Source organism: Pristiophorus japonicus, chromosome 26, assembly GCF_044704955.1.
Source record: "Pristiophorus japonicus isolate sPriJap1 chromosome 26, sPriJap1.hap1, whole genome shotgun sequence".
Classification (NCBI taxonomy): domain Eukaryota; kingdom Metazoa; phylum Chordata; class Chondrichthyes; family Pristiophoridae; genus Pristiophorus; species Pristiophorus japonicus.
In genome coordinates this window covers 484,616-508,487 of record NC_092002.1, presented here as the reverse complement: position 1 = coordinate 508,487, position 23,872 = coordinate 484,616, and the positions used below count along the sequence as shown (strand labels likewise).

The 23,872-nt window shown below is 48.7% G+C and overlaps 1 protein-coding gene across 1 annotated transcript in view; it reads right to left on the bottom strand.

Annotated features, from left to right (window-relative positions):
* Window positions 1-23,872, bottom strand: part of LOC139239020 (estrogen-related receptor gamma-like) — a 45,702-nt gene that overhangs the window by 10,304 nt on the left and 11,526 nt on the right. Inside the window, exons 2-3 of the mRNA XM_070867521.1 lie at window positions 13,935-14,323; window positions 4,156-4,272 (exon numbers count right to left, since the gene is read on the bottom strand). Of these exons, the coding sequence (XP_070723622.1) occupies window positions 4,156-4,272; window positions 13,935-14,323 (506 nt within the window). The remainder of the gene's footprint in view (window positions 1-4,155; window positions 4,273-13,934; window positions 14,324-23,872) is intronic.

Here is a 23,872-nt window from a genome sequence, read left to right as displayed (position 1 = left end):
TTTATTGTGTATTCCCTTGCTGTGTTGCCCCTCCTCACACTTTTCCGGATTGAATTCCATGTCCCACTGTTCTGCCCACCTGACCAGTGCATCGATATCCTCCTGCAGTCCACAGCTTTCCCCCCATGCTGTCAGCCACACGGCCAATGTTTGTATCATCGGCAAATGTCTTTATCATGGCCCCTACAGATAAGAGGTGATCTTATTGAAACATATATAAGATAATGAGGGGGCTTGACAAGGTGGATGCAGAGAGGATATTTCCACTGATAGGGGAAACTAAAACTAGGGGACATAGTCTCAGAATAAAAGGTCGCCCACTTAAAACTGAGATGAGGAGGAATTTCTTCTGAGGGTTGTAAATCTGTGGAACACTCTGCCCGAGAGCTGTGGAGGCTGGGTCATTGAATATATTTAAGGCAGAGATAGACAGATTTTTGAGTGATAAAGGGGTTATGGGGAGCGGGCAGGGAAGTGGAGCCGAGTCCATGATCGGATCAGCCACGATCTTATTGAATGGCGGAGCAGGCTCGAGGGGCCAAATGGCCGACTCCTGCACCTATTTCTTATGTTCTATGTACATTTAAGTCTAAATCATTAATATATACTACGAGAAGCAAGGGACCTAATACTAAGCCCTGTGGAAGCCCACTGGAAACAGCCTTCCAGTCAAAACAACTTCCTTCAACCATTATCCTTTGCTTCCTGCCACGGTCACGTGAATCCCACGGAATTTTACATTTTGGATTAGCCGACCATGTGGGACCTTGTCAAAAACCTTGCTAAAATCCATGTAAACTACATCAAACACACTGCCCTTATCGGCCCTCCATATACCCACTGATATACCCACACCCCTCACTGTAACACTGATATACCCACACCCCTCACCGTAACACTGATATACCCCGCACCCCTCACCGTAACTTTATAATTTCAGTTGCTGTCACTTTATCCTCTTTTTCGATGACTCAGTATTACAGATATGTTGAGAAAGTGATACTTCAGTTGTACAGAGCCTTGGTCAGACCCTGTCTGGGGTAACTGTGTTCAGTTCTGGAACAGCACCTCCGGAACGATATATTGGTCTTAGCGGGGGAACAGCGCAGATTCACCAGAATGTTATCGGGGCTCAGAGGGCTAAATTATGAGGCTAGTTTGCATGGACTGGGCAAATTCCCTTGAGTTTAGAAGGTTGAGTGGTGACCTGATCAAGGTATTTAAAATGATAAAAGGCTTAAGTAGGGTAGATAGAGAGAAACGATGTCCTCTGGTGGGGGAAATGAAGAACAGAGGGAGAGATCTTTAAATTAGGGCCAGGCTGTTCAGGACCAAAATCAGGAATCACCTTTTCACAGAAAGGTAGGGGAGACCTGGAGCCCTCGCTCCCAAAGGCTGTGGATGTTGGGGGCCAATTGAATACACTTTCATTGGGTAATGGTATCAAGGGATATGTAGCAAAAGCAGATAAATGGAACTGAGGTACAGATCAGCCATGATTTCATTGAATGGTGGAGCAGACTCGAGGGGCTGAATGGCCTGACTGGCGTGGGATACTCAGTGGGATAAAATCCACAGTTGTTGCAGTCTGGGCAGAGGGTGGGAGAGATTCGCTGGGTGCAGATGAACCAGTTAAAGTGCAGCAATTGCCAGTGACAGCACTGAGTTTGCGTTCTGTTGCTCTCCATCGCGAGGAGACTGGTGATTCGTGATTGGGGGGGCCATGAGAGAGAGGGAAATAAACAAATAATCCTCAGAAAATGCAAGCACACGGAGAATAGATTCACTAAAATGCCTCTCTGCGCTTTGTATCCTTGTCCCCTCTTTACCCGAAGACTTGACTCTTGTTAGGTGCCGGGCTCCATGGGTACAAACCCCCCTTTGTACCTCAGCCAACGGTTGGGCCTGGCCGTTGGGCCGCATGGGTTGTTTTATCGACGGCCTTCTATAAGATCAGGGATTAGTTTGCTTTACCCGTCGGTGCTAAGCTTTAATCAGCAGACTGTGCTGAGTTGGGCCGACTGAGAGAGCGCAGGGGCAGCTGGGAATTTACATTGAGAAAATGCAAATTCAATTATGTGTTTCTTCCCAAATGAGATCAGTGCCTTCAGGAAGAGAGGTGACTACCTCACTCTGCACCGATGCTAATTTAATTAGCTGCCTGTCTCCCAGGGCCTTCTCACCCACCAGCAATCAGCTTATAGCGCAGCACATGTCTAACTCCATCCCAATGGCTAAATGTACTCAGCACAAGAGTGTCTCAGCAATTTGCCCACTGCACTTAACCCTTCATTCACTCACAACTACAAACTGGGGAAAAGTCTGGGACTGTGCAGCCCGTGTGTGTCTCAGTGTCCTGTACATATACAGCACACAGTGGGTAACAATTCTCTCCCTGGGACTGTACAGCGTGTGTCTCAGTGTAAGCCAGGTGAACATTCCAGCCCACAATCGCCACCTTGAGCTGTTTAAGAGTGACAGGTTACTGGGAGCTCTGTGTTGTGGATGGATCAACAACAGGGACCTATCTTGGACTGAAGTCAGAGTTGTGCAGGAGTGTGTTAGCAGCCTGTTTTACACAGAGACTGATTGAAATGTAACAGGGGTCAGAAGCCACCTCACCGGCCGAAAGTTGTACACATTTCACAGCTGTCTTTGGTGACGTGACTCAGATTCCTCAATAACTCAAAGAGCTCTGGAAATGACGCTTGCTGCTTTCTCAGTGGCGAAGTGCCGTCATTGAAGCATTGAGCTAAGCGGCCCGAGAGTCACAGGTTCGAGTTTCTGCTCGTTACCGGGAGCACAACAAGTTCCCGACTGATGAGCCAGCCACGATGGTTACTGTGACAATCACACACGAGGCTCACATCAGGAACATGCCTTGGGGAAACGGGCGGAGAGAGAGGAATCACTGGACCACTTTACATAAATTCCAGGCTGGGGAGGGGCTGATACGTCTACTCACATTCAGATCATTGATGATGGGAGAAAGTTCCTTTATATACTGTGCCTGCTGAGGCATCAACCAGCAAGTTTAATTTAATTTAAAAAATTAATTACTTTTAAACTAAAATCAAATTTGATCGGTGGAAAGTTGCGGGCGATGGCACATTTGTTTTGGTAACAAGTTGGGAAGTGTCTGAGTGCCCCCATTCTGCGATTACACACCATTAACCTTTGACATTAGGAGAAAACTGCATTGAACTCTCAGGAGAGGGTCATGGAGTTATTCGGCAAAGTGTTGCATCACAAGATACAGTAAACACTCAGCCTCTCACCAATTCACAATGTAGTGAGGGTTTATCACTAACCCTTGAGACTCAGGGGAAGGTGGAGAGAGGGGAATTGTAGGGGGAAGAAGGGAAGAGGGTGAGTGAAGAGGGGGGAGATGGAGAGGGGAGGGAAAGAGAGCAAGAAGCAGATGGAGGGGACGGGTGGGAGGGGGAGAGAGAGGAAAGGGAAAACGAAGGGAGGGGAGAACAAATATTAAGTTTACGGATGTCATTCATAAACATTTTATGGAGTGAAATCGACTGTCAGTGGCCTGGGAGCAGAGTCCGTGTTTATTCAGGGTAAGGGTCACTTACTGTGTAACTGTAAAGAGTCACAGGGGGAGCTTTACTCTGTATCTAACCCGTGCTGTACCTGCCCTGGGAATGTTTGATGGGACAGTATCGAGGGAGCTTTACTCTGTATCTAATCCGTGCTGTACCTGCCCTGGGAGTGTTTGATGGGACAGTGTAGAGGGAGCTTTACTCTGTATCTAACCCCCTGTACCTGCCCTGGGAGTGTTTGATGGGACAGTGTAGAGGGAGCTTTACTCTGTATCCAACCCCCTCTATCTGCCCTGGGAGTGTTTGATGGGGCAGTGTAGAGGGAGCTTTACTTTGTATCTAACCACGTGCTGTACCTGCCCTGGGAGTGTTTGATGGGACAGTGTAGAGGGAGCTTTACTCTGTATCTAACCCCGTGCTGCACCTGCCCTGAGAGTGTTTGATGGGACAGTGTAGAGGGAGCTTTACTCTGTATCTAACCCCGTGCTGTACCTGCCCTGAGAGTGTTTGATGGGACAGTGTAGAGGGAGCTTTACTCTATATCTAACTTTTGTTGTACTTGATACAAAAGTGGCAGTTTAAAAAAAAAAGTTCTATTTACCTTCTTTCATCATGCCGACTTTCAGACATTTCATGAAGCGGCAGGATTGACAGGATTTCCGCCTCCGTTTGGTAATTTCACACTCATTCCGGGCAGGACAGCTGTAGTCAATGTTACCTGCGGACAAAGGAAATGGTTAGAATGTACACTCCCTCACACTATCTCACACACTCACACACACAGTCTCACACTCTCACACACATCCTCACACATTCTCACACACACACACACACTCACACCCTCACACGCACTCTCACACACACACATATTTTCACACACACACACACTCTCACACTCACCCTCACACACACACACACACATATACTCACACTCACACACACACTCTCACATCCTCACACACACCCTCACACATTCACACCCTCACACACACCCTCACACACACACTCTCTCTCACACACACACACACACACACACTCACACACACGGACCATCACCAGGAGTGAACACGGGCAGTCTCTGACACTCATTCTATCTGTTTCACTGCTTGCCTGCCCCTATCTCTGTACCCCAAAAGCTTTCTTCCTCTGACTCCGACTCATGCACCCCAGCCTCCCTTTGCCTCACTCTTGGTCCTTCAGTTGTCTCGGTCCAACATTTGTATTCAATTAGTAGATGCCTTCACCTCTCGCTCGTCCTATAAGACGGTCCTTATAACAGACTTCTATGGCCAAGGTATTGGTCAATCTTCCTCGACTCTGTGGTTCAAGGGTCAATCTTCCTATACTCTGTGGTTCAAGGTCAATCTTCCTATACTCTCTGGTTCAAGGGTCAATCTTCCTATACTCTGTGGTTCAAGGGTCAATCTTCCTATACTCTGGTTCAAGGGTCAATCTTCCTATACTCTGTGGTTCAAGGGTCAATCTTCCTATACTCTGTGGTTCAAGGTCAATCTTCCAATACTCTGTGGTTCAAGGTCAATCTTCCTATACTCTCTGGTTCAAGGGTCAATCTTCCTATGCCCTCTGGTTCAAGGGTCAATCTTCCTATACTCTGTGGTTCAAGGTCAATCTTCGTATACTCTGTGGTTCAAGGGTCAATCTTCCTATACTCTGTGGTTCAAGGGTCAATTTTCCCTCGACTGTGAAATGTGTTTCTGCCTGAGTCTCACCTGCTTCATTCCATCGATCTACCTCCAACTCTATCTCTCATTCTGGGTAAAAGGGACCCATTCACTCTCCCTGGGACTGTGCGCCCATGTATGTACAGCACAGAGGGTAAAATATTTGCTTTTGTAGTTACTGAAAGACTTCGAATCAGTTTGTAAAAATCAGGTTGCAAAAGTTTGTTGGAGTCTGCCTCACGTGCTTCAGATTCCCAGCCCTCACTAGTCCCCACTTCCAGGGACTGGAATCTTGGTGCTGACTCAGAAACGACAGAACAGGAGATTCGGTGACATTGCTGCCCCATCCTGAACTTTAACAGCTGCAGCTTTCCTGGTGCACCATGCGCAGGAGCTCCGTGTTATTGCTCCATGCATTGTCCACTCCCCAACCCCAGCCCCAGGCCCAGGCACAACCCCAGGCCCGAGGCCCCATCGCCAGCCCCAGGCCTAAACCCCCAGCTCTGGGCCCAGCCCCCAGGCCCAGGCCCAGCCCCAGGCCCCAGGCCCCATCGCCAGCCCCAGGCCTAAACCCCAGCTCCAGCCCCAGCCCCAAGCTCCCAAACCTAACCCCCAGCCCAGATCCCCAACCCCAACCCCCAGTCCCCAGGCCCAGGCCTAGCCCCAAGCCCAAGCCCAGGCCCAGGCCAGCCCCAACCCTACACTCCAGGTCCGGGTCCCCAACCCCAACCCCCAGCCCCCAGGCCCAGCCCCAGGCCCCAACCCCAGCTCTGGGCCCAGCCCCCAGGCCCAGGCCCCAAGCCCAGCCCCAAGGCCCAACCCCAGACCCAGGCCCAGCCCCAACCCTAGGCCTAGCTGCAGCCCCCAGCCCCCTGTCCCGGCTTAAGGCCACACCTGATCCTGTCCTCACCACACATATCCAGGAATAACTGACTAGAGATCAGCAGCAGGAAGCCTGGCTCTGTGGCCCCACCGAGGTACTGAGGCCAGTGACCATGCTGCCTTCCTTGCTCTCTCGGACCAGGCCAGGAATTCTATCAGTGCCCGCTGAATCCAGGATATAACTGTGAGAATGTGGATTGCACTGCCACAACAGGACACAGAAACAGGATCAACTGAGGGATTTATAAGTGACAGAGATAATTACTTAGGAAGTAAGGGTCTTGGAAGACATCAGAGAATTGAGTTCCCACAGCTAACAAAATGGCGATACAGGCTCCAGTTGTCGAATAGTTGTTTCTATATTCCCTGCTGGCCTGTACGATTGGATAGCCAAGAGTGGGAATGTTTCAGTGCTCTGTCACACCACTGTGAAGGGGCAGTGGCCCTGCTTAAACCCACAGTGTTTGGATTAGACTAGCTCGCTGAGCTATGTGCATGCATTTAGCAATTAGTCATCTCTCACTCCCCAGGGCCTGTACCGTTAATGAAATGTCGTAGCACTCACACTCTGTAAACACTAATGAATATTGACTGTATCTTCCGCCTGATATCTCTTTCCTACAGAGTCAAGCACAGAGATTAGCAAAGTCATTAAATAAAAAGTAATTAATTAAAATCCTTCCTTCCCTTTTCATATAGATCTTCGAATTTGTAAATTTCATCGCGAACAAACTGCGCAATATGAGAATATAAATTTCTTGATTTAAATATTTATTAACAAAAACCTCAAACAGAGTTCAAATATTAATTAAAACTTCATTCACATTAATGTGAGATAAAGTGTTTGGGAGGGTCCTCTGCACTTTCCCCTTGCCTCAAACAGCGGGAAATGGAACCGAGGATGGACGGGAGACCCAAACAAAGAAATGGGTGTTTTGTGTTCATCAAGGTGACAGAATCAACACTCCCAGGGCAAGTACAGCATGGGGTTAGATACAGAGTAAAGCTCCCTCCACACTGTCCCTTCAAACACTGCCAGGACAGGTACAGCACGGGGTTAGGTACAGAGTAAAGCTCCCTCTACACTGTCCCTTCAAACACTGCCAGGGCAGGTACAGCACATGGTTAGATACAGAGTAAAGCTCCCTCTACACTGTCCCATCTAACACTCCCAGGGCAGGTACAGGGGGTTAGATACAGAGTAAAGCTCCCTCTACACTGTCCCATCAAACACTCCCAGGGCAGGTACAGGGGGTTAGATACAGAGTAAAGCTCCCTCTACACTGTCCCATCAAACACTCCCAGGGCAGGTACAGGCGTTAGATATAGAGTAACGCTCCCTCTACACTGTCCCATCAAACACTCCCAGGGCAGGTACAGCACGGGGTTAGATACTGATTAAAGCTCCCTCTACACTGTCCCATCAAACACTCCCAGGGCAGGTACAGCACGGAGTTAGATACAGAGTAAAGCTCCCTCTCTTCGGCACCAACAATGTGCCTGAATGTTGTCAAGTCTGGTTGGACATATTCCTCGAAGTTTGATCACATGACCTCCCGGCTCCCGCTGCCCCACCCGGTCAAACAGCCTTGATCCCCATTTCCAATATTTTTATAACTAATAAATAAAACGGTCCAAAGTAAATGAAAAGAGCACACTTTGTTTAATGCCACGATAATTGTGTTCCTGGGTTTGCAGCAGTGACCAGGAGATTAATTCTGAGGGTCTCCAGGACCATTGGGCCTCAGCTCTACACTGAGCACTGTGATATTTCCTCGAGCATCGATCTCTGACCTCTCTAAGCGATCGCCAGTCTCATGCCAAGTTGTGTCCATGTTGATGGTTTCGGCCAAAGCTCATTTGGTGCGGTAGTGAGATGACACTAAACTCCCTTCGTATGAGCCAGTTGGTAAATATGGTACGAAGCCACACAGAGCAGGTTGCTGCTACTGATACCAGCCAGGCCAGCGGGGTGCCTTCAGTAACCACCCCCTCCCAGGGTTAGAGAGGGGCAAATCCTCCAGTGATCTTGCTGCTGTTTACCCTACTCAGACTCCTGCTAGAATGGGTCGTTTGTGGCTATCTGCTGAGAACAGGATTGTACTTGGATTTGATGCATTCCACAGTCCAATAGTCTGCTGAAAGTCAGTGTGTCAGTACCTTCTCTGGCTTTAATCACCCCTTTCCAGAGAGCAAAATATATCAGGGACCCTCTGCAAAAGCACATGCATACGGGCGGTGTGTCAAACTGTTCTGATGCATGCCACAATGTTAGATTCGTTTCTGTAGAAGTAGTTTTTCTCGTAACTCATAGAAATTATAGAAATTTACAGCACAGAAGGAGGCCATTCGGCCCATTGAGCCGAAAAAGAGCTATCCAGCCTAATCCCACTTTCCAGCTCTTGGTCCGTGACCTTGTAAGTTACTGCACTTCACCCTCGCCACAAGATCCTCCAAGTTATTGTCTGAAGCTGCTCGCTCAGCCACTAGGAGGCAGCGAGTTCCTCGCTCAGCCACTAGAGGCAGCGAGTTCCTCGCTCAGCCACTAGAGGCAGCGAGTTCCTCGCTCAGCCACTAGGAGGCAGCGAGTTCCTCGCTCAGCCACTAGAGGCAGCAAGTTCCTCGCTCAGCCACTAGGAGGCAGCGAGTTCCTCGCTCAGCCACTAGGAGGCAGTGAGTTCCTCGCTCAGCCACTAGGAGGCAGTGTGCTCCTCGCTCAGCCACTAGGAGGCAGCGAGTTCCTCGCTCAGCCACTAGGAGACAGAGAGTTCCTCGCTCAGCCACTAGGAGGCAGCGAGTTCCTCGCTCAGCCACTAGGAGGCAGCGAGTTCCTCGCTCAGCCACTAGGAGGCAGCGAGTTCCTCGCTCAGCCACTAGGAGGCAGCGAGTTCCTCGCTCAGCCACTAGGAGGCAGAGAGTTCCTCGCTCAGCCACGAGGAGGCAGCGAGTTCCTCGCTCAGCCACTAGGAGGCAGCGAGTTCCTCGCTCAGCCACTAGGAGGCAGTGAGTTCCTCGCTCAGCCACTCAGAGGCAGCGAGTTCCTCGCTCAGCCACTAGGAGGCAGAGAGTTCCTTGCTCAGCCACTAGGAGGCAGTGTGCTCCTCGCTCAGCCACTAGAGGCAGCGAGTTTCTTGCTCAGCCACGAGGAGGCAGAGAGTTCCTCGCTCAGCCACTAGGAGGCAGCGAGTTCCTCGCTCAGCCACGAGGAGGCAGAGAGTTCCTCGCTCAGCCACTAGGAGGCAGCGAGTTCCTCGCTCAGCCACTAGGAGGCAGTGTGCTCCTCGCTCAGCCACTAGGGGGCAGCGAGTTCCTCGCTCAGCCACTAGAAGACAGCGGGTTCCTCGCTCAGCCACTAGGAGGCAGTGAGTTCCTCGCTCAGCCACTAGGAGGCAGTGTGCTCCTCGCTCATCCACTAGGAGGCAGTGGGTTCGAGTGCATGGCTGGCTCTTCCTGGGGATTTTCTGTGGGAGGCTGACACATTCCCTCCCCCTGTTCTCTGCCCTTCATTTCGACTCCTCCACTCCAGTCCCCATATGGTGATTGTGGTCGCTGTGAAGAATCGCAGTGCAGTCCTACCATTCTGAGGCCTTGCCTGCCCATGTTGAATATTCAGGCCTGCCGGTGGTATTTACATTTGTTGGGAGGGACTATGCTGTCACTCAGTCCCAATGACAGGAGACCTTTATTCGTGACTCTTAGAGCAGAGATCAATGGGAGCTTAAGAACAAGAGATTTGAAGCTCTCCTCAACAGGTTCGCCCTTCTCATACCAATCAATATCAACCAGGACATTTACACAATGCATCTGAATAGATTATTGATTATCTCACCAGCTTTTCAGGCGGATGCTATCAGGCAGCTTTTATCCCTTACGAACAGTGATGCATTGATCAATAACAGGTTTTAAATCTCACAATTTGGTGCCGAGCAGAGATTGAGGTGAGCTAAGACACAACTCTTTGGCACTGGGCAGCACCAAACACACTTATAGGGGGTGAGATGCCTGTATTGTTCACTGCCGCTGCCTGCCCACGCTACGCGGTGACCCATCCTCAGATTGTCCGCACCCCAGCATTGACTCATTTGGATTAAGTTGGTGAAATGTTTGAAGGTTGATGGAGTGAGGATTGGTTAACGGACAAAGAAAGGAATAAACGGGTCATTTTCAGGATGACAGGGTGTAACTAGTGAAATGCCGCAGGAATCAGTGCTGGGGCCTCAGCTATTTACAATTTATATTGATGACTTAGATGAAGGAAGCGAGTGTAATGTATCCAAGTTTGCTGATGGGACAAAGCTAGGTGGAAAAGTAAGCTGTGAGGAAGATGCAAAGAGTCTGCAAAGGGATATAGACCAGTTAAGTGAGTGGGCAAGAAAGTGGCAGATGGAGTATCATGTGGGGAAGTATGATATTATTCGCTTTGGTGAAGAGTGAGAGACTAGTAAATGTTGGTATTCAGAAGGACCTGAGGCCCATATACACAATTTACAGAATGTTAACATGCAGGTACAGCAAGCAGTTAGGAAGGCAAATGTGTTAGCCTTTATCGCAAAGGGGGTTGGAGTACAAGAATAAGGAAGTGTAAGTACAATTGTTCAAGGTTTTGGGGAGAGTGAGTCCTGGGATGGGGGATTATCCTATTAGGAGAGATTGAGTAGAATGGGGCTATATTCTCTGGAGTTTAGAAGAATGAGAGGTGATCTCATTGCAATGTATAAAACTCTTAGAGGGCTCGACAGGGTAGCTGCTGAACCAGGGTTCATGGTCTCAGAATAAGAGGTTGGTCAATTAGGACTGAGATGAGGAGAAATTTCTAACTTAAAGCATTGCGAAACTGTGGATTTCTCTACCCGAGAGAGCTGTGGATGTTCAGTCAATGAGTATATTCAAGATTGGGATCGATAGATTTTGGGATACCAAGGGAATCAAGGGATATGGGGATATGGCAGGAAAGTGGAGTTGAGGTAGAGGTTCAGCCATCATATTAAGCTCCCTCTACACTGTCCCATCAAACACTCCCAGGGCAGGTACAGGGGGTTAGATACAGAGTAAAGCTCCCTCTACACTGTCAAATCAAACACTCCCAGAGCAGGTACAGCACGGGGTTAGATACAGAGTAAAGCTCCCTCTGCACTGTCCCATCAAACACTCCCAGGGCAGGTTCAGGGGGTTAGATACAGAGTAAAGCTCCCTCTACACTGTCCCATCAAACACTCCCAGGGCAGGTACAGCACGGGGTTAGATACAAAGGAAAGCTCCCTCTACACTGTCCCATCAAATACTCCCAGGGCAGGTACAGCACGGGGTTAGATACAGAGTAAAGCTCCCTCTACACTGTCCCATCAAACACTCTCAGGGCAGGTGCAGCACGAGTTAGATACAGAGTAAAGCTCCCTCTACATTGTCCCATCAAATACTTCCAGGGCAGGTACAGCATGGGGTTACATACAGAGTAAAGCTCCCTCGACACTGTTCCATCAAACACTCCCAGGACAGGTACAGGGGGTTAGATACAGAGTAAAGCTCCCTCTACACTGTCCCATCAAACACTCTCAGGGCAGGTACAGCACGAGTTAGATACAGAGTAAAGCTCCCTCTACATTGTCCCATCAAATACTTCCAGGGCAGGTACAGCATGGGGTTACATACAGAGTAAAGCTCCCTCGACACTGTTCCATCAAACACTCCCAGGACAGGTACAGGGGGTTAGATACAGAGTAAAGCTCCCTCTACACTGTCCCATCAAACACTCCCAGAGCAGGTACAGCATGGGGTTAGATACAGAGTAAAGCTCCCGCTACACTGTCCCATCAAACACTCCCAGGACAGGTACAGCACGGAGTTAGATACAGAGTAAAGCTCCCTCTACATTGTCCCATCAAACGCTCCCACGGCAGGTACAGCATGAGGTTAGATACAGAGTAAAGCTCCCGCTACACTGTCCCATCAAACACTCCCAGGGCAGGTACAAGGGGTTAGATACAGGGTAAAGCTCCCTCTACACTGTCCTATCAAACACTCCCAGGACAGGCACAGCACGGGTTAGATACAGAGTAAAGCTCCCTCTACACTGTCCCATCAAACACTCCCAGGGCAGGTACAGCACGGAGTTAGATATAGAGTAAAGCTCCCTCTACACTGTCCCATCAAACACTCCCACGGCAGGTACAGCACGAGGTTAGATACACAGTAAAGCTCCCTCTACACTGTCCCATCAAACACTCCCAAGGGCAGGTACAGCACGAGGTTAGATACAGAGTAAAGCTCCCTCTGCACTGTCCCATCAAACACTCCCAGGGCAGGTACAGCACGGGGTTAGATACAGAGTAAAGCTCCCTCTACACTGTCCCATCAAACACTCCCAGGGCAGGAACAGCATGGGTTAGATACAGAGTAAAGCTCCCTCTACACTGTCCCATCAAACACTCCCAGGACAGGTTCAAGCGGTTAGATACAGAGTAAAGCTCCCTCGACACTGTCCCATCAAACACTCCCAGAGCGGGTATAGCACGGGGTTAGATACAGAGTAAAATGGTAGAGTGAGGGATATGGTGGGCCATGAGTTTACAGATTGTGATGATACCCAATTCAGATCTATTCTGAATCGATTTCATTTAGCACGGTATAGTGCCACACAACACAATGGAGGCGGTCCTCAGCGCTCCACAGGGACTGTGTGGTGGTCGCTGCTACCAATGCTGTCATGGACAGATGTCTGTGACAGGTAGCTTGGCGAGGATGAGGTCAAATAGGTTCTTCCCTTGTGTTAGTTCTTTCACTACCAGCTCATTCCATAGTGGTGCTACTGAGTCACTCGTGGTGATGGACGTTGATGTCCCCACCCAGAGAACATTCTGTGCCCTTGTTGCCCTCAGTACCTCTTCCAAGTAGTGTTCAACCTGGAGGAATGATTAGTCAGTTGAGGGCGGGCGGTAAGCAGCAGGAAGTTTCCTTGCCCATGTTTGACCCGATGCCATGAGACTTCGTGGTGTCCGGAGTCAATGTTGAAGACTCCCAGGCCCACTCCCTCCCGACTAGACCATTGTACCACCACCTCTGGTTGTACCCAGGGATGGTAATGGAAGAGTATAGGACGTTGGCTGAAAGGTATAACTCTGTGTCTATGTCAGACTGTTGTTTAACAAGTCAGTTGGGCAGCTCCAACAATTTTGGCGCAAGTCCCCAGATATTAGTGAGGAAGGTTGACTGGGCTGGGTGTGCCATTGTTCAATGCCTAGTTTGATGTCCAGTGGTCTGCCTGGATTTATTATTATACTTTGTCATAGCGTTTTTTTGGTATAACTGAGTGTCTCGCTGGGCCATTTCAGAGGGCAGTAAAGAGTCAACCACTTTGCTGTGGGTCTGGAGTCACCTATCGGCCAGACTCTACCGTTACCCCAGGATTCTGTGCAGAGTTCTCTCTAAAGGGCATCAAAGAACCAGGTGGGTTTTTATGACATTCCGGTAGTTTCATGGTCACCATTACTGACACTCGCTTTGTATTCCAGATTTATTTAATTAGTTAACTCTGTCGCTGCTGAACTCACATCCCGTCCTCTGGAATACTCATCTAGTAACATAACCACCGTGCTACCATTCCCTCACATACACATTACCGCTCCCTGTTGAGTGCACACTGTTGCGGAGAAATGGGGTCTCTTCCCTCAGCAGTTTAGAGGGAGGTTGACTCTGCATCTGACGAGTCCTACCCGGGAGTGCTTTGTGGTGGCATTGTTTGCCCGAAATGGAATGGGTTCCAATCACCATCAACAACATTGTCATGTAAACAAATAAAACGAGAGAAATACTGCTGGACCTTGAATGGTGCGTTTGAAGAAGGCTTTGCACGCTTCGCAGGAAGCTACGCCGTAATGGTATCCCGAGGCAACATCACCACACACGAGACACAGGCGCTTGGGAATGGAGCTGAGACCGTAATCACACTTCATGGAGTCGCCTCCCGCCAGCCCGCCAGAACAGTCTGCATATCTCTTGTGACAGCAACTGAAATTGTTTGTGATCAGGTCGGGAGAGCCGAGTCCCTGAGACAGACCGCTCAGACTGAGACTGTACATGGTGCTTCCATCTGATGATTGAGCCGGACGGCAGTGACTCAGAGACTCTGCCAAAGCCACTGGGCTCCACGGTTCCATCTTTACGTAGGGTTCTATGCGTTGGTCCTCAATTGATTTTCTATTCAGGAACCTGGAAGCAATAAGATGAGGACATTTTAGGCCACACGAATGAAGGGACAGGCAGAGAAACACCAATTGGATATGTGTAAGGACTCTTTACTCTGTATCTAACCCGTGTTGTACCTGCCATGGGAGTGTTTGATGGGACAGTGTAGAGGGAGCTTTACTCTGTATTGAAGGAATGCAAAATTCACAAGAACACCCTCCCCCCCCCCACCGTGTTTGGGCTCATTTGAAAGGAAATTTAATTTGGGACTATCTACTGCAAAGTTTGGAACTCTAAAGTGCTTATGGAAGAAACTACAAACTTTAATAGAATTTTGGATTTTAAAAGACAAACTCAAGGCTGTAGGCGGACCTACGGAACTAGCAAGAGACAGTCTAATTAAGTGAAGCTACCTGAGTATGAGGACTGAGTTAACTTCTCTGGAAGAATGAGTATTCGAAAATCCTTCCCCCACAAGAGGCATTAACATCACAAAATCACCCAGAGGTAGCTACCTATCAACATGGGTCTGGACAACCATTTCAGCATATACATCATAAAGAGGCCCAATCCAGCCAGTATGCAAAAGATTAAGCACAAAAGGACATTGCAATTACCAAACTAATATTTCCATCAGAAAACAGTTTTCGGACATCAACCCACCCAAGACATATCAACTTTTAATGAGCCCAACAAAATATTACAAAGAAGGACCAAGCCCGCCAAAGTTATACAAAGGATTTTGAACAGATTTGGCAGCAAGATTAGAATACTGAAATCGTATAACTGACCCCAGTTTTCAACAGAGATTGGGTGGTTGCTAGGTAGCTACAAGGGTGCTATGACCTCAGATGCCATACTGCACCAGGTGCTATACTGCGAGACAAGGAGAGAAACCAACGCGACAGTTTAAACTAACTTCTCCAGCTTCGAAGTCCTGAAGTCCTGAAGGAAGGAAGAACATCACCATCGCAGCAGCGACCGACCACAGACAACATGGTATCAAGGGAAAAACAATCGCGATCTACCGTTAACTGTCAAAAGGGTTGATAAGCATAGTCCCTGCATGCCCTGGAGTCTAACCTAGCTAGAATTAGGTACTGGAAGGTGGGAGGTATAATTTACTGTGGCCTCCCTTTGAATGTGTAGTGCATTGTTCTTTATTAGAGTGATTTGTGATTTTAAGTTTGACCTTGTACCTTTCCTTGTATTGTTCTTTATTAGAGCGATTGTAAGTTTGGCCTTGTATTTTCTTACTGGAGTAATAAGGCTGTATTACTTTGACTGTAATAAAAACAAAGTTCTTTGCATCAAACCAGTGTCCTTTGCGCTTTTGTCACACCCCCAAATAAATCCAGAGTACAGAACCCAAGGGAGTGGGAGCAATTCGAAACTGCTCAAGTTGGTCAGAAGGGAACCTGACCCCCTCATAGAGACCACCCCCTTACAAAATGGTGACCACGGCAGGACTCTGGTACAAGGAGTGTGATGTGGAGAGTGCTGGTTTGGGACAAAGAACCAGAATGGAAGAGAGGATTTCCTCCTATGTGTATAAGGAAGTGAATGTAACTAAGGAATGGGTGATTAGTCTATTGCGCGCTGAGCGTCCAGCTGATGCTGCAGCCCAGTGGACAGCAAGTAAAGATCACAAAGAAGCAATAGAGAAGGCAATCTGATTGGTCTGTCTACAGCGACAGGTCCAACTCGCCTCACCCTACAAGTAAAAGAGCTCCAGGAAAGATTAAAAGATGTGCAAGCAGCGTATAAAGTAGCTAGCACTAATGGGTTTGAATCGGGAGACCACGGTCCCTGCCAGCAACAAATCAAAAGTTTAAACCTTGCTCTGTCCAAGGCAAAAGGCAAGATATGCCTAATAAGCCCGGGTATGCTCCAGGTAAACCTGGAAGAGAAGGAAGACACTACCTGGCCACTACCTGTGGCACCGGTGACTACACCGGTGAAGCAGCAGGACGGGCAAATCAGTTGCGGGGCGGACAGGGTTAATGAACCACCACCACCTGTGGCACCGAGTTTCAGCTCGGCTTGGCCGCAGGGAGGAGAGGGAGGTGAGCCAGAACAAGAAGAGCCAGAACCAGGGCCAATGTGCCCAGTCTGGCAACAGAAGTTTGGTCTGCCCACCCTTAACAGGGGTCCAGGGCCCCTGGAAAGTCAGTTTGTGGTCCCCCACACTCCCCACCAGCTTAGGGCTATGATAAGCCACCTGGGAAAGCTAACTCCAAAGGGAGACCCCTCGGTTCACTTTGTGGAAGTGGAACAGGCAGGGGATATTAATGGGTGCGATGATGCAGAAATGGCAAAGATGCTTCTCCTATCCCTGGACAGCAAACTGTACCAGTCCCTCTCTACTGAGAGCAAAAGAGGACAGAAAACACTTGCTGCTGCCCAGAAAGACATTTTAGAAGCTATGGGCTGCAATGACAGGAGTCCCTTCTCTAGAGTAGAGAAAACGGTGCAGCTCACAGGAGAAACCCTACAGGCTTTCGCAGACCGACTGTGGCCGGTGTACGAAAGCGCCTGTAGTGGGGACATAGACAGGGATCACTTAAACTGGATGAATTAGCACACTGGCTCCGAAGCCTAGTTGCTAACAGTTTACCCAGAATAAGAACCAAGGCTGAGGCCTGGTTCGACCCCAGAGATCCCCAAGCCACAGAACAGGGAGTGTTTAGGCAGCTGACCCTAGCTTACAGAAACGGCAGAGGGACAGAAGAGCACCCATAAAAGGGAAGGGTTCACGAAATCCGACCTAGCCAAGATAAGAAGGAATGGCACCACGAGGGGGGCAACCCCTCCGATACAAAACGAACCTGCTTCGGGTACGGAAAGAGTGGGCACTGGAGAAAGGATTGTAAAAATCCTTGGAAGAATAGCACAGGAAAAAATTCTCCAGCCCTGGCCCAAAAGACCGAGACAGATAAGCCAGTCCCTCCCCATTCATTTGAGACCTTTTTAACTGCGCTCCGAGCCATGTTAGATGGTCCAGGGAAGGTAGCCACCGCCACCGGTACCGAGATCCCATCTGCCCCCTCCCAACCAAAACCCTGACTAGGACAGGTACAGCCCGTCCACTTGTGTGCCCTCGAGTATGATGCGTGGGGGAGACCGCCCGTTCAGATGGAAGTGGAAAGGGTGAAAGGGGCTTACCTGCTGGACACTGGTGCCTCAAGCACCCTTGTCTATGCAGCTAACCCCACTGCCTCACCTCTGTCTAACGGGGTCCCTTACAGCTTGGTGGGTTTCACAGGCACTAAACAGACTGGCTCATTCTCCGTTCCGCTCTCCATTCATTTAGGTACACTCCACACTAAGTGGACGTGTGTTCTGATGAAGTGGGAGCAGGAAGGTAGAGGGATGCTCGGGGCTGACTTCATCCTAGCCTACAGGATCCTAGTGGATTTAAGAAACCACTGTCTTTGGAGGTCAGTCTGTACCGGACAGGAGAGTGAGGTGATGGTTATCCCGGGAAAACAGGGAAAAGAGACACTGTGCACCATGAAGCCAAAGGAGGGTTACGACCTTGAATCACTGGTTAGTAACACCTCTATAGAGTATCAAGAATATGTGAGGGAAAACCTTGCAGCTTTTGCCACTCACAAACACGACTGTGGGAGAATAAATGGGGTCGAGGTTAGTATAGATGGGGACCCCATGACCCGACCACAGAAACAATACAACTTCCCCAGGGAGGCAGAGGCAGACATGGAAACAGCCTTGGGTTCGCTGGTTAAACAGTGGGTATTGAGACCAATAGCTACCCATGTGAACTCTCCATTGTGGCCGGTTAAGAAACCGGACAACTCCTGGAGAGCCACGGTGGACTATCGAGTACTCAACTGTAACATCCCCGTCTGTGCACCCACCGTTGCTGCTGTTGCGAGCTCATTGGAAGTATCCCAGCCTCCGTGACCACCTTCATTGTGCTGGATATTTCCAATGGGTTTTGGTCCATACCTTTAAGAAGTGAAGGTCAGTATAAGTTTGCTTTTACGTTTAAAGGACAGCAATACACTTGGAACTGTCTCCCTCAAGGCTTCCACAACAGCCCCTTTCTGCCTGGGACAGACTTCTGGAGGCATAAGCTACCGGCTGTAACTGGCCATTGGCATTCACATGCTGCAACACACACCCGACCCCATAGGACGACGCATCGCACGTTAAAACTAGTTTCTTACACAGGTCATATAACGTTAACAGTTTGTTGGAGCATAACAAATTGCATGCTCTATCAAAAGCCCTTTCCTGGCTGTCCCCCCAGACCCAATCGTGACCTTTGCATAGGAGCACGTGTAGCGGCTCTAACAGCGTGCTCAATTTGGGAAGAAAGTTGCCAAAATAGTTCAGGAGCCCCAGGAACGAACGGGGTCTGGGTGATCTCTGGATCACTTCCATTTTGGACGCAGTAGGTCTAATCCCGTCTGCTGCTACCCTCCTCTCCAGGAATTCTACCTCTGGAACTAAGAAGACGCACTTTGCCTTTTTCAGTCGCAGCCCTACCCAGTCCAGTCTGCGTATCACCTCCTCCAGGTTGTGGAGGTGTTCTTCAGTATCGCGACCCGTGATGAGGATGTCGTCTTGAAAAACCGCCGTCGTTGGAATCGACTTGAGGAGGCTTTCCATATTTCGCTGAAAGATCGTGGCGGCCGAACGAATCCTGAACGGACATCTGTTATACTCAAACAACCCCTTGTGTGTCGTGATGGTGGTCAGTTTCTTTGACTCACTCGGCAGCTCCTGGGTCATGTAAGCTGAGGTCAGGTCCAATTTTGAAAAAAGTTTGCCACCGGATAGCGTTGCAAAGAGGTCCTCCGCTCTCGGTAGCCTGTACTGGTCTTGAAGTAACACCCGATTGATGGTGGCCTTGTAATCGGCACATATCCTGACCGACCCATCCGCCTTGAGCACCGGCACAATCGGGCTCGCCCAGTCACTGAATTAGACTGGTGAGATGATGCCTTCCCTCAGTCGGTAGTCCAATTCACATTCTATCTTTTCCCTCATCACGTACGGCACCGCTCTGGCCTTGTGGTGTACTGGCGTGGCATCCGGGTTTATATGAATCACTACCTTGGTCCCCATGAAAGTGCCGATGCCGGGTTGAAATAATGAATCAAATTTGTCCAGGACCTGTGAGCATGTTAGAAACATAGAAACATAGAAAATAGGTGCAGGAGTAGGCCATTCGGCCCTTCGAGCCTGCACCACCATTCAATAAGATCATGGCTGATCATTCCCTCAGTAGCCCTTTCCTGCTTTCTCTCCATATCCCTTGATCCCTTTAGCCGTGAGGGCCATATCTAACTCCCTCTTGAATACATCCAATGAACTGGCATCAACAACTCTCTGCGGCAGGGAATTCCACAGGTTAACAACTCTCTGAGTGAAGAAGTTTCTCCTCATCTCAGTCCTAAATGGCCTACCCCTTATCCTAAGACTGTGCCCCCTGGTTCTGGACATCCCCAACATCGGGAACAATCTTCCCTCAATTAACCTGTCTCATCCCGTCAGAATCTTATACGTTTCTATGAGATCCCCTCTCATCCTTCTAAACTCCAATGTATAAAGGCCCAGTTCATCCAGTCTCTCCTCATATGTCAGTCCAGCCATCCCGGGAATCAGTCTGGTGAACCTTCGCTGCACTCCCTCAATAGCAAGAACGTCCTTCCTCAGATTAGGAGACCAAAACTGAACACAATATTCCAGGTGAGGCCTCACCAAGGCCCTGTACAATTGCAGTAAGACCTCCCTGCTCTTATACTCAAATCCCCTAGCTATGAAGGCCAACATGCCATTTGCCTTCTTCACCGCCTGCTGTACCTGCATGCCAACTTTCAATGACTGATGAACTATGACGCCCAGGTCTCGTTGCATCTTCCCTTTTCCTAATCTGCCGCCATTCAGATAATAGTCTGCCTTTGTGTTTTTGCCACCAAAGTGGATAACCTCACATTTATCCACATTATACTGCATCTGCCATGCATTTGCCCACTCATCTAACCTATCCAAGTCACCCTGCAGCCTCTTAGCGTCCTCCTCTCAGCTCACACCGTCATCCAGTTTAGTGTCATCTGCAAACTTGGAGATATTACACTCAATTCCTTCATCCAATTCATTGATGTATATTGTAAAGAGCTGGGGTCCCAGCACTGAGCCCTGCTACACTCCACTAGTCACTGCCTCCCATTCCGAAAAGGACCCATTTATCCAGACTCTCTGCTTCCTGCCTGCCAACCAATTCTCTATCCACGCCAGTAGATTACCCCCAATACCATGTGCTTTGATTTTGCACACCAATCTCTTATGTGGGACCTTGTCAAAGGTCTTTTGAAAGTCCAAATACACCTCATCCACTGGTTCTCCCTTGTCCACTCTACCAGTTACATCTTCAAAAAATTCCAGAAGATTTGTCAAGCATGATTTCCCTTTCATAAATCCATGCTGACTTGGACCGATCCTGTCACTGCTTTCCAAATGCGCTGCTATTTCATCCTTAATAATTGATTCCAACATTTTCTCCACTACTGATGTCAGGCTAACTGGTCTATAATTATCCATTTTCTCTCTCCCTCCTTTTTTTAAAAGTGGTGTTACATTAGCTACCCTCCAGTCCATAGGAAATGATCCAGAGTCGATAGACTGTTGGAAAATGATCACCAATGCATCCACTATTTCTAGGGCCACTTCTTAAGTACTCTGGGATGCAGACTATCAGGCCCCAGGGATTTATTGGCCTCCAATCCCATCAATTTCCCTAACACAATTTCCTGCCTAATAAGGATATCCTTCAGTTCCTACTTCTCACTAGACCCACTGTCCCCTAGTACATCCGAAAGGTTATTTGTGTCTTCCTTCATGAAGACAGAACCAAAGTATTTGCTCAATTGGTCTGCCATTTCTTTGTTCCCCATTATAAATTCACCTGAATCCGACTGCAAGGGACCTATGTTTGTCTTCACTAATTGTTTTCTCTTCACATATCTATAGAAACTTTTGCAGTCAGTTTTAATGTTCCCTGCAAGCGTCTTCTCGTACTCTATTTTCCTCCTCTTAATTAAACCCTTTGTCCTCCTCTGCTGAATTCTAAATTTCTCCCAGTCCTGTGGTTTGCTGCTTTTTCTGCCCAATTTATATGCCTCTTCCTTAGATCTAACACTATCCTTAATTTTCCTTGTTAGCCACGGTTGAGCCACCTTCCCTGTTTTATTTTTACTCCAGACAGTACTGTTGTTGAAGTTCATCCATGTGATCTATAAATGTTTGCCATTGCCTATCCACCGTCAACCCTTTAAGTATCACTCGCCAGTCTATTCTAGCCAATTCATGCCTCATACCGTCGAAGTTAGCTTTCCTTAGGTTCAGGACCCTAATTTCTGAATTAACTGTTTCAATCTCCATCCTAATGCAGAATTCCACCATATTATGGTCACTCTTCCCCAAGGGGCCTCGCACAACAAGATTGCTAATTAGTCCCTTCTCATTACACATCACCCAGTCTAGGATGGCCAGCTCTCTAGTTGGTTCCTCGACATATTGATCAAGAAAACGATCCCTAATACACTCCACGAAATCCTCCTCCACCGCATTGCTACCAGTTTGGTTAGCCCAATCAATATGTAGATTAAAGTCGCCCATGATAACTGCTGTACCTTTATTGCACACATCCCTAATTTCTTGTTCGATGCTGTCCCCAACCTCGCTACTATTGTTTGGTGGCCTATACACAACTCCCACTAGCGTTTTCTGGCCTTTGGTATTCTGTAGCTCCACCCATACCGATTCCACATCATCCAAACCAATGTCCTTCCTTATTATTGCATTCATTTCCTCTTTAACCAGCAATGCCACCCCGCCTCCTTTTCCTTTCTGTCTATCCTTCCTAAATGTTGAATACCCTGGATGTTGAGTTCCCAGCCTTGGTCACCCTGGAGCCATGTCTCCGTGATGCCAATTACATCATACCCGTTAACTGCTATCTGCACAGTTAATTCGTCCACTTTATTCCGAATACTCCTCGCATTGAGGCATAGAGCCTTCAGGCTTGTCTTTTTAACACACTTTGCCCCTTTAGAATTTTGCTGTAATGTGCCCCTTTTTGTTTTTTGCCTTGGTTTCTCTGCCCTCCATTTTTACTATTCTCCTTTCTATCTTTTGCCTCTGTCTCCCTTTTATTTTCCTCTGCCTCCCTGCATAGGTTCCCATCCCCCTGCCATATTAATTTAACTCCTCCCCAACAGAGCAAACACTCGCCCTAGAACATTGGTTCTGGTCCTGCCCAGTTTGTACTGGTCCCACCTCCCCCAGAACCGATTCCAATGTCCCAGGAATTTGAATCCCTCCCTTCTGCACCAAGCCTCAAGCCACGTATTCATCTGAGCTATCCTGCGATTCCTACTCTGACTAGCACGTGGCACTGGTAGCAATCCTGAGATTACTACTTTTGAGGTCCTACTTTTTAATTTAGCTCCTGGCTCCTTAAATTCATCTTGTAGAACCTCATCCCATTTCTACCTCGCTCCACAGAAGAAATTGCATTGACATCGCCCCATTTCCAGTTCATGACAGCAAGCCAACTCCTCCCCAGTAGTGCGGGACCGTCCCCCGGGACAATCCAGAGTGGCAACCTGTTCTCTGAATCTTTGTGGGTCACGACTACCATGGCGTTGCCTAGCACCGGAATGATCTCCTTTGTATATGACCATAGCAGTGCGTCAATCGGCAATAATTTTGGCCTCCTGGCTTTGGACACCCACAACCTTTCGAACTGTTTGATACTCATCAGGGACTGGCTGGCCCCCATGTCTAGCTCCATTAATACTGGGATGCCATTGAGGAGCACTTTCATTATTATCGGTGGCGTCCTGCTGTATGAACTGTACATGTGCTCCACATGAACTCGTTGAACTTCAGCTTCCAGCGATTTCCCCCCGTATTAATTTGGCCTTGTAGGGCTTACATCGGGCCCGTTCTCCTCGTACATCAACCTGGCTGCAGGCTTCCTGCATATACGCGCCAAGTGACCGCTGACGTTGCAGTTTCTGCAGGTATATTGCTGATACCTGCAAGCTCTGGCTGGGTGTTAGCCCCCACACCTCCAGCATGAGCTGGAAGGCCCCGTTGTTGGAAACAAAAGGTCAATTACCAGTCGATCGTCTCTGACTGTCTCTGTAACTGTCCTTAAGCTCACCATTAACAGGTGTTGATGGCCCCATTACTGGCTGCATTGTCCATTGCGATGGCATGAATCGCCGTTCAGCTAGCCATTGTCTCTGTTGAATTCCCCCTTTGGGTTCGACTTCATGCTGAGGCATGTCCGATTGCCCTTGTCTGCCTGGAGAACTGTGTGCCGCGTTAACAATGTTGACTCCCTGGTCGTTTGCCGCATTTGAGCCAAGATTTTTGCATAAATCATTCTGGTCTCTTCTTCCCCTGAGATAATTGTCTGGGCTATCAGAGCTGCCGATTCCAAGATCAAGTCTTTGGTCTCAATCAGTTTCCTGAAAACCCCAGCGTGCCCGATGCCCTCAATAAAAAAGACTCGCACCATCTCCGCTCTGT